The sequence below is a fragment of the Moschus berezovskii genome, chromosome 9 (assembly GCF_049115385.1).
Source record: "Moschus berezovskii isolate FMDL1 chromosome 9, NW_MosBer_1.0, whole genome shotgun sequence".
In the NCBI taxonomy this organism is placed as follows: domain Eukaryota; kingdom Metazoa; phylum Chordata; class Mammalia; order Artiodactyla; family Moschidae; genus Moschus; species Moschus berezovskii.
The window spans coordinates 1,665,373-1,676,250 of NC_142468.1; the positions used below are offsets into that span (position 1 = coordinate 1,665,373).

The 10,878-nt window shown below is 55.2% G+C and overlaps 1 protein-coding gene across 1 annotated transcript in view; it reads right to left on the reverse strand.

Moving 5' to 3' along the window:
* Positions 1-7,652, reverse strand: part of KCNK13 (potassium two pore domain channel subfamily K member 13) — a 107,124-nt gene extending 99,472 nt beyond the window's left edge. Inside the window, exon 1 of the mRNA XM_055436653.2 lies at positions 7,145-7,652. Coding sequence (XP_055292628.2) covers positions 7,145-7,484 — 340 coding nt within the window. The 5' untranslated portion in view covers positions 7,485-7,652. The remainder of the gene's footprint in view (positions 1-7,144) is intronic.
* Positions 7,653-10,878: the final 3,226 nt, after the last annotated feature.

A 10,878-nucleotide genomic window follows, 5' to 3' on the forward strand; every position in this document is an offset into this window, starting at 1 on the left:
ATATCAAGAATCCCTGAGGGTGGTCTCACTTTCCAACCCTAGCCCAACTCCTATCACACGTGCCTTGAGTGCACTCCGTGTTCTGCCGACTGAGAGCCATCCAGGGAAGTTTCTTAAAAGGCGCCAGGAGCTCTGAAAGCAGGCCCTAAACCGGCGCTGAAACAAGCAGCACTGTCCCCGCAGGGGAGTTCTGATGGACGGCGATGCTTGGGAACAGCCAGGACAGAATCCAAGACGCACTTACTGGACCCCACCACTGGGGACCCGGTACGGCCCTGCGCCACCCTGCGCCTGGGCAAGAGGGGCTTGTACTGAGCTGCACCATGCCCTGCGGCGTGCCCTGCAGCTTGCTGTCCGTGCAGGCGCACAGGCTCCTCTTTGACAGCGATGGCAGAGACGCGTGGGGAAGATTACTCACCGCATTATCTCCTCCTTTTCACGAAGTCTATAGAAGACACTGTTGTTCACACTTAAGAAGAGGTGGGTGTTGTCTAAGCAGTCAGACTGAGTAAAAGCAATCATTGAATGGCTGTCCTGGCCTCGTTCAGCAACTGGGAAGACTCAGAGCCAACTCTGGGGCTCGTGTTTGGCAATTACGTAGGCCCTCCTGACACATCTCTCTGTGAGTTAACAGTTGCGGCTTAACTGTTCCATCCTGCTCTGTTTTCCCACCCCCTCCATGTTTTAAATCCACTCGCGTCCATTCCTGGCACACTGTACACGCATGTGTGGAGGCGTCCGTGTGTTCACCAGGATCGAGCTTTACACGCTGGGCTCACGGGAGAGGTGTGGTCCTCCAGGTCCTTGACGTGGTCCATGAAGCACACGTGCAGGTGACCTGTCCCCACCAGGCCGTGGCCCTTTCGTCGCTGGCGCCTCACTCCTCAGCCCTTCCTGTCCCTTCCCGAGCAGTCCTGGAGGCATCAGCTGATAAAGATCAGCCACAAGCTAAAAGAAGCCTGGCCAACCAAGCAGACAATGGTCCTGGGGAGGCCCCTCACCCACAGTGGGCTCTGGGGCGGTAAGACGTAAACTCTGACTGTATTAAGCTACTGAGAGTCCCTTGGACTCAAGGAGATCCAACCAGTCCATCCTGAAGAAATCAGTCCTGAATATTCATTGGGAGCACTGAAGCTGAAGCTGAAACTCCAATACTCTGGTCACCTGATGGGAAGAACTGACTCATTGGAAAAGACCCTGATGCTGGGCAAGACTGAAGGTGGGAGGGGAAGGGGATGACAGAGGATGAGATGGTTGGATGGCATCACCGACTCAACGGACATGAGTTTGAGCAAGCTTCAGGAGCTGGTGATGGACAGGGAAGCCTGGCGTGCTGCAGCCCATGGGGTTGCAAAGAGGCGGACACGACTGAGCGACTGAACTGAACTTAACTGAACTGAGATTATGGAGTAGTCTAAGGCTTTAAGCCTCCCCTGACCATATCACTTTGCAAATGATCTCATATCCTTTGTGGACAAAAGCTGAGTTATAAATACACAGGCAAACCCAGAAACAAACACCTAGCAAATGCCTGCTTGAGTGAAAAGGACGCTTACAGAGGGTCACTCACAGACTGTCCATCTGCATCTCCAACTGCACTTTACACTCATTCTTGCTTCAGGGCTGCTCGCCAGCCTCTTTCAGAACCAAGACCCCTGAGCTGTGTTTTAATATTCTGTTCTGACTTTCCACACTGTGGGAAAACATGCAGAATCTTTGTCATTTCACCCGTTCATAAGTGCCCGATCCAGTGGCATGAATGGACTCACAGTGTTACGTAAGTATCACCACGATCTGCAGCCAAAACTTTATCATCCCCGACAAGAAGTCCATTAAAGACGCCTTCCTTTCTTCCCTCAGCTCCCGCTGGTCTCGATTCGACGTTTCATCCTATGGAAAGCGCCATCCTAGGCGCCTCACACCGTGGAGTTATATTTATCCTTCTGAGTCCGGGGCGTTTCACTCAGTATGTTTTCAAGGGCACCCATGTTGCAGCACACACCACAGCCTCGGTCCTTTTCACGGCTGAGTAACGCCGCACGGTAGGCGTGCCCGTTTTTAATCCACTCCTCTGACGCTAGACACTCGGGCTGGTGCCACTTTCGGCTCCTGAGGCCAGCGCCACAGTGAGCACCGGTGTGCAGGTTCAGGCAGACCTCCTTTCCCTGCACTCTGCCTTACTGAGCTTCACGGCCTGGGTTTTTACAGACGGAAGGTCTGTGACAGCCCTGTGACGGGGAGGCGTGCAGGTGCCGTTTCTGCAGCAGCACTTGCTCACCTCACACCGCTATGCGCCACTTTGGTCATTCGTGCAGCATTTCACACTCTTTTTTATTGTTCCATTTGCTCTGGTGGGCTGTAGTCAGTAGACCCTGATGTTACTACTGTAAAAAGACTGACTCACCGAAGGCTCAGGTGATGGTTAGTGCTTTTTCGCTATAAGGCATTTTTAAATGAAGGCATATACATTGCTTTAGACATAATGCTTTGCACACTGAACAGACTACAGGACAGTGTGATCACTAATTTCGCATGCGCGAGGGAGGCCCAAGGTCGCTTTATTGCGACACTCACTTTACTGCGGTGGTCTGGAACTGGGCTCACGATGTCTCTGAGGGGGTTCCTGTATCTGTTTGCGTTTCTGCTTTCAGTTCTTTTAGGGGAATTTCATGTGAAGTTCTACGTCTAAACTTTTGAAAAACTGTCAAATTGTCTTTCACTCTGCTCTCACTTTTTTTTATGGTTAACAACTTCATAATAAATGTTTATGAATGTCTGCATAATTTCAAATAAACACTTAACTTGTGATCAGTGTTTCCCTCTAAATAACTTCCAGGAAAATTCACCGCTCTGATTTCTAGATCAAAGGTCTCAATTACGGACTTCCCTGGCGGTCCAGTGGTTGGGCCTTCACCTTCCAACACAGGGGCTGCAGGCTGGATCCCTTCTCAGGGAGTTAAGATCCCACATGCCTCGGGGCCAAGAAGCCAAACATAAAACAGAGGCAATATGGTCACAAATTCAGTAAAGACTTTAAAATGGTCCATATCAGAAAAAAAAATTTAAAAAGGTCTCAGACAACAGTTGCATGAAATCCTCAATTGCATTTTCCAGGAAAACACTGCTTATGAGCACCATCCACAGTCCTGTGTAATGCTTCCATTTGAAATGCCAAGGGGGAAACATTTTTGAGGATTGTTGTTTTCCAGTCGCTCAGTTGTGTCCAACTCTTTGCGACCCCATGGACTGCGGCACGCCAGGCCTCCTTGTCCATCACCAACTCCCAGAATTTACCCAAACTCATGTCCATCGAGTCAGTGATGCCACCCAACCATCTCATCCTCTGTCATCCCCTTCTCCTCCTGCCTTCAGTCTTTGCCGGCATCAGGGTCTTTCCAGTGAGTCATCCCCGCGCATCAGGTGGCCAGAGTACTGGAGCTTCAGCTTCAGCATCTTACTGGGATTGCATGCTGGGAAAAGGTTAATGCTTCCTATTTTCTCATCAGAATTCCAGTGGGGGTCATGACTCTGCCATGGAACACGCAGCCGCATTTGAAGCTCCAATAGTCATTGGCGACACTCAATCCACATGGCTGGGATCTCCTTTAACCAGTTCTGGGCACACTGGCCTGATTTCAAATGTCCAGGGCCTATATCTTATCAGAAGGCTACTCTCAGGCTGTCCAGGGAAAACTGGGCCAGAAATATCTGGGAATTATTTTTTTGTGCTTCCCCGCACCCTCTAAGCAGCTTTTGACCAGTTTCTGATGGGCGTGGGCGTATAAATGCCCCAGCTCCCTTACCTGGGGTAAGTCGGGCTCATGAGCTTTGCACTGTCTACAGCTCCCAACCTGGGATTAAGAATCAGCTGCCCGCTCTGGTTGCGGCCTCACAGCACGCCCCGCACTCACAGACTTCCCTTTCCTGTATCGGTTCCTCCTGCACCTCCCTGTGTCCCTGCAATCTGCCAGGAAACTGATTGCACCCAGATTCTTTGCTCAGAGTCTACATCCAAGGGAACTTAAGTTAAGACTGAGCTCCCCTCTGGCAATTTCCTCGATCCAATTGCTTTCCATATTTCTGTTATTTTTTCCTAGTTCTGAAGTGTATTTACATTTTATGATTATTCTACTGTAAGTGTTCCTGTTATCGTTACCTCAACATCTGCATAGTAAAGCATAGTGGCACTAAGTTTTAGAAGAAACAACCGTCACGTAATACTATGGTTAAAATACATGATATAAGTGGTTTATAGAATATGATCCAAATTTAGAAAAATATGTATGTACATGTGTGTCCATGGGGAAAAAAGAACAGAAATAAATGCACCAACTAACAAGGACCTATTGTACAGCACAGAAAACAATATTCAATACTTTGCAATAACCTATAAGGGGATAGAATCTGAAAAAAATAGGTATTATGTATGTATAAGTGAATCACTTTGTGGTACATCTAAAACTAAACATTGTAAATCAACTAGACTTCAGTTAAAAAATGTAACATATCAAAATGTCAACAGTGGTTAATTTTAGGTGATGTCATTACAGTTGGTTTTCTTCTTTACAAAGAACATGAAGCTTCAGTTTCCTCATCTATAAAATAGGGATAATCACATTTACCATATGAATCATGTTGATTGAAATTGTGATTCATTTATGCAACTAGCTGCATCACATCCTCACGTAACAATCACACTGCATGCCTAATGATGGACCCCAGCAAAGGACAGCAAGTACCGTTATTCCATCAGCAATTAATGAAACAATTTAAGGAAACGTGAGACACGAGAGAGTACAAATAAACCCATGCTTACACAGGGCTTTGTACTTTTTAAAGAACAATTAATTATACGCGCTCATTATCCCCTACAAGAAGCCTTCAGAGGGGCAGGCTTCGGGACAGGGTGTGGGAAGGAGGCAGGACTAACATTTACTCAACAGCTACAAGATGCCAGATACCAACGTGGGCACCTACAGATGACTCAGAGGAGGACGGGGCTCCGGATGTTAAACCGGCCCCGGCCACAGGCAGGGTGGGGAGCCCCGACTCCGTCCCGCGGCTACAGTGCTCCCCTTGCGCCCCAGGTGAGCTCACACGCCCGCCCATCCACGCCGCCCGAAGTGCCCCGGCCTTGGTGTTCACCAGTCTACACACATATTCCTCTCCTTCCGACCTCTGTGTCCTTGGGATGTGCAGACGGGCGGCGTGTGGGGAGGGTGGGGAGGACCGAGGTCCCCAATCTCCCACCAGCTGGGTGTCAGTCGCTCAGTCGAGTCCGACTCTTGTGACCCCATGGACCATAGCTCACCAAGCTCCTCTGTCCATGGGATTCTCCAGGCAAGAATATTGGAGTGGGTAGCCATGTCCTCCTCCAGAGGATCTTCCTGACCCAGGGATCGAACCTGCATGTCTCACATCTCTTGCACAACCCACTCCAGTGTTCTGGTCTGGAGACTCCCATGGACAGAGGAGCCTGGCGGACTGCAGTCCATGGGGTGGCACAGTTGGACTGAAGCAGCTTAGTGCACACGGACTTCTGGCAGAGCCCACGGGCCCGTCACCACGCCAGTCCTCTTGGCCTGGCCTGCTGCTCACCGGCTTAGGCCCTGGGCTTCTAGACGGACCCAGGCAGTCTTCCCTGACTAACCAGGCCCAAGGCTGATCTCCGTTACACTTGCTGCTCCTTCTCCTGGTAGAATGTCTGCCTAAGACAACCCTGAGTGCGAGCATCACCCACCGTGTCACCCGCCTCGTGGACAAGCTCTCTGGCAGCTCGGGGCCATAGCAGCAGGGCACCCCCGGGCCCCTGCCAGCCCTGCTGGCGCTCCCGGGGTCCCGGCAGCCAGCCCTGCGCCACCCCGCTTCTGGGAAGCCTTTCAAAGCCCCTCCTCCACGCCAGCCCTCTGCTTTCTTCAGAATTTGTACAGCATCTTCCGCACAAACCCTTATCACCCATTACACTCAAGGGTGAGCAAGCCCTCGGAGTGCAAAGACCTCTAACCTTTTCCTTCTGCTGGCAATAAAGACAGAACGGATGGTAGTCATGCCACTCTCACTTAAAAACTCTCACCAGTTCCCAATGCCGCTAGATCAGTGCCAGCTCTGCAGTAAAGCTCCCTCCCTCACCCCATCAGCCAGAAGACCTTCCTAGCTCTCCTTCCACTGCGCCATACAGATCACGGAGCTCACTGGGCCCTGAGAGCAATTCTCTCCTCTTCCAGAGTATCTCTTTTCGTCTCCAGGCTCCAATCAGGCCAGCACTAACTGGTTCAGCCCATAGGCCCCTTCTGCAGACCCCAACCAGCTTCCCCCTGGTAGAAAACAATTTCCATCCTCATTAGCACTTTCGCCTCCTTACCTCCAAACTCATATTTAATCTATTTTCTGTTAAGTAGGAAGTCATGGTCAGTCTTTTTAAAATATGTCTCCCCCTCAGACCAGTGCTCTACGCAAGGCACTAACTCATTTCATTGAGTCCCTTGGACTGCAAGGAGATCCAACGGGTCAGTCCTAAAGGAAATCAGTTCTGAATATTCATTGGAAGGACTGATGCTGAAGTTGAAACTCCAGTACTTTGGCCACCTAATGCGAAGAACGGACTCACTGGAAAAGACCCTGATGCTGGGAAAGATTGCAGGCAGGAGGAGAAGGGGAGGACAGAGGATGAGATGGCTGGATGGCATCACCGACTCTATGGACATGAGTTTGAGTGAACTCCAGGAGTTGGTGATGGACAAGGAGGCCTGGCGTGCTGTGATTCATGGGGTCGCAAAGAGGCTGACACGACTGAGCGACTGAACTGAACTCATTTAATATAGGTTCCTAGTCCCGATCTGTAAGCGTTCTCCTTAATATTCCATAAACTCAAGTTCAGCCTCCTTAACTAGGCTGAGCATCTCCCATTACAGAGCGTCTCTGATCGAGGGCTCATTCAAATCCCCTGGGGATTTTCTGCACCCGCAGATTCTGACTCCAGGGGTCTGGGAGGGGCTGGGACTGCGTTTAGAACAAGCTCCAGGTGGCTCTGCCGCAGCTGGTCCGCGGGCCTCGGCGCAGACAGCAAGAAGGCCCTGCCACCCTTCGGTCCCTCAGCGGGGCCGGGAAGTGCGGGGCCCGCCCGCCGCCCCCGGGGCGCACTCACCGATGGTGGACACGACGGTGCCCACGAAGTAGAAGGCGCCGGGGAAGTCCCAGCGCGGGCGCGCGCCGTCCACGCGGACGCCGGCGGCCGCGGCCTCCTCGAAGTGGCGGAGGAAGCCGCGCAGCGCGTCGCGGCTCAGGTTGTGGCGGCGGCCGAAGCCGGCCAGGCGCTCCTCCCAGCGCTGCCGGGCCTGGCGCTCGTGCGGCCGCTCCAGCGCCGAGAAGACGGCGGCGCCGCCCAGCAGGTAGAGCGCCAGCAGCGCGCCGAGCAGCAGGAAGCGCGCGTTGTCCTCGTTCGCGCGGCCCGGCCCGTAGCCGCCGCCGCTGCCCCGGCCGGCCATGGCCGGGCCCCGCGCCGACCGTCGCCCGGGCTCCCCAGGAGGCAGGGGCGCGGCCGCGCTCTCAGCCCGCCCGGGGCCGCGCGACCGCCGCCTCGCCCATCGTCTCCGGCCGCGCGGCTCCCGGGGCCGCCGCGTGGACCGCGCTAGCTGCCACGTCCGCCCTGACGCGCGGTTTCAAATCCGCTTTTTGGCCCGCCGCCGCCCCCGCCCTCCCAGGCTAAGCCCGCTTCTGCGGGGCCCGCGGGCGCGCCGCCGTGCCCCCTGGCGCCCGGCCGCTCAGGGTGCGGGGGGCGTGGGGCGCCCTCAGGACAAGCCCCGGGCCCGCCCCCGGAGACGGGGTCTGCGGGCTCGCGGGCTGACGGGGAGCGGGGTCCCGCGGCCCCCGGCGCCTCGACCGTCGCTTCTCGGGCCGCCGACGGCTGGGACGCGGGGCCTTGGTCCGCGGGCGCTGCCAGTGCCTCCCCGCTGGGTCCGCGGTGCGGCCGCGCCCCAGCCTCGGCGTCGCGCGGGGCCTCGGCCTCTGGGGTCACCGGCCAGCGGCCGGGGCTCAGGGGCTGGGTGGAGCCGGTCCCCGGGGGGCGCACGCACAGAGCGGTCGTGCCAAGCGCCCTCCGCCTGCGACCTCCGCGCGCCCCGCGGCAGCCGGCGGCCGGGTTGGCTGGAAGAGACCAGAAAGGGAGGCTGGGGCGAGGGGGCGAGGGGGTTAGGGGCCCTTCCCGCAGGAAGCCTCCCTCGCCGTGCCCGCACCGGGCGCCCTTGACCTCCGGACCCTGCCCGGGGGCGCCCACGTGTCCGGCCCGCCCGCTGCTAACGAGCGCCGCGCGCCAGCCCCAGCTCCTGGACAGGCTCCTGGAGGGGCGCGCGGCCGCGAGACAATGAGCCGGGAGAGTCCCAGCTCCCGGGCCCGGGCTTGGCCCCCTCGGCGGGCGCTAGAGACCCGACAGGGCTCGGCTCCGGGAGCGCCATCAGCACCCGAGGCCGACCGGCCACAGGCGCGCCCCGAACCTCCCGGGCCCCGCCCCGAGAGCCCGCCGTGCGGGGGCGCTGGCGCCGCGCGCGTCCCGCTTCCCGAGCGGTGCCGGCTCCGGCCAGACCGCCCTCCGGGGCCTCGGCGCGCCCCGCCCGGCCGGCTCGCGCGCTGCAACAGGTGGAGCCGCGGGGGCGACCCCCGGGTCCTCCGCCCCCGGCGCCAGCGCCCAGCTGCTGAACCCGGTCCCGCGGCGGGGCCGCCGGGGCTGCGGGGCTTCCCCTCCGGACGCGGACGGGAGAGGGGAGCTGGAGGCGGGGGCGGCCTCGCCAGCCCGCGCGGGCTCCGGGGCCGGGAGGGGGCGCTCCGTCCCCTCCAGACGCGTCTCGCCCCACCCGCGCTCCCGGCCCCTCTCGGCCGCTCCGCAATCCCCGGCCCGGGCCTGCGGGGTTGAAGGCGGACCCCGGAGGAAAAGATGCGTGGGCACCCTCCAGTGAACGAGAATGTCCTCGCCTCCAGAGAGAGCGGCCCCGGCTCAGGGCCCACCCACCGATCCTGCCGGGGAGTTAAAGCACAGACGCTTCCAGCGCCTGTGCACCCGCCACCAGAAGTCCTGATGCCGCTAGTTCAGTTCAGTCGCTCAGTCGTGTCCGACTCTGCGACCCCATGAACCGCAGCACGCCAGGCCTCCCTGTCCATCACCAGCTCCCGCGGTTCACTCAAACTCATGTCCATCGAGTCGGTGATGCCATCCAGCCATCTCATCCTCTGTCGTCCCCTTCTCCTCCTGCCCTCACTCTTTCCCAGCATCAGGGTCTTTTCCAGTGAGTCAGCTCTTCGCATCAGGTGGCCAAAGGATTGGAGTTTCAGCTTCAGCATCAGTCCAGTGATGCTGCCAGGGTTCCTAATTTCTCTCCGTTATCCACTCCCGGATGCCCTGCTTTTATCTAGCCTTTTGTGAGCAAGGGCTTTAGAGGACATCGCTTATAGGCGAGTCCTGCGATGAGTGCCCCACCGCCACGTCGAAAGAATGTTATGGTGAATTGCCTTGTACTCAACGAACATTTTACTATGCTTGTTTTCTTACACATCTGTCCGTCCCTCTTTTCATCCATCAACTCAATTCGTTTGGATTCATTTCAAAGTTAAGTTGCAGACTTGGGTGCACTCCTCCTCCCCACCCCGACCCTGCACTTCTCCCTGCATTTTACTTGCTAGAGTTCAGTGTTGTTGCTTAGTCACTAAGTCACGTCTGACTTCTGTTGAGACCCCATGGACTGTAACCCGCCAGGCTCCTCCGTCCATGGATTTTCCAGGCAAGAATACTGGAGTGGGTTGCCATTTTCTTCTCCAGAGGATCCTCCTGACCCAGGGATCAAACCCCTGCATTGCAGGCAGTCTTTACCACTGAGCCACCTGGGAAGCCCATAGAGATAAATACAATCCTACTTACTTACAGATTCTGTTCTTTGGGAATAAAATTTACATACTATGAAATGCACAAATCTTAAGTGTACCATTAAATGAGTTCTGTCAAATGCATTCACTCTTGCAAATTTAACACATATCTATCCAACCTATCCACAAATATCCCAGGTCCCTTCCCAGCAAGTTCCCAACCACATTTCAACAGAGGAAATCCGTGTTCTGAGTTTTTCTGCCATCAACTTTTCCCTTTGTAGAAATTAGTTTTGCTTGTTCTAGATCGTCATATAAATGGATTCATAGTTATGTATTCTTTTGTGTAAAGCACTGTATTTCTGAGATCTAGCCATGTTATATATCTTAGTAATCTGTCTCTTTTTATTGCTTGAATATTCATTCTCTCCTTATTGATAGAAACCAGGGCTACTAAAAGTGCTTGGCATCCACCAGGGTATGACTCTCCTCCGCTGAAATTCTTCTAATGTTTTCTAAGATCCTTTTAATTTACACAAATACCTAGTGACCTGACCTCAGTTTATCTGTTTCACTCCCCTTCCTCTGAGCTCCTGATTTTCCTTGAACACATCACCTCAGGGTCTATGCGCATGCTCCTCCCTACTTGCCAAGTCCCCCTCAAACTCCACGTGGACTTGGATTTCTTCCTCCTCTGCTCAGGCCTTTCTTCAGTGACACCTTATTGTTAAGTCTTCTCTGATTACACTACTAGAAAGGAAGTGCATCAGGACTGACCGGGGAGTTTTATCCTCCCGCTTTGCTGTATTTTTCCCCATAATATTGCCACTATCTGTTATCTGTTTGGCTTTCCTGATAGCTCAGCTGGTAAAGAATCCGCCTGCAATGCAGGAAACCCCGGTTCGATTCCTGGGTCAGGAAGATCTGCTGCAGAAGGGATAGGCTACCCACTCCAGTATTCTTGGGCTTCCCTGGTGGCTCAGCTGGTAAAGAATCTGCGTGCAATTTGGGAGACCTGGGTTGGGAAGA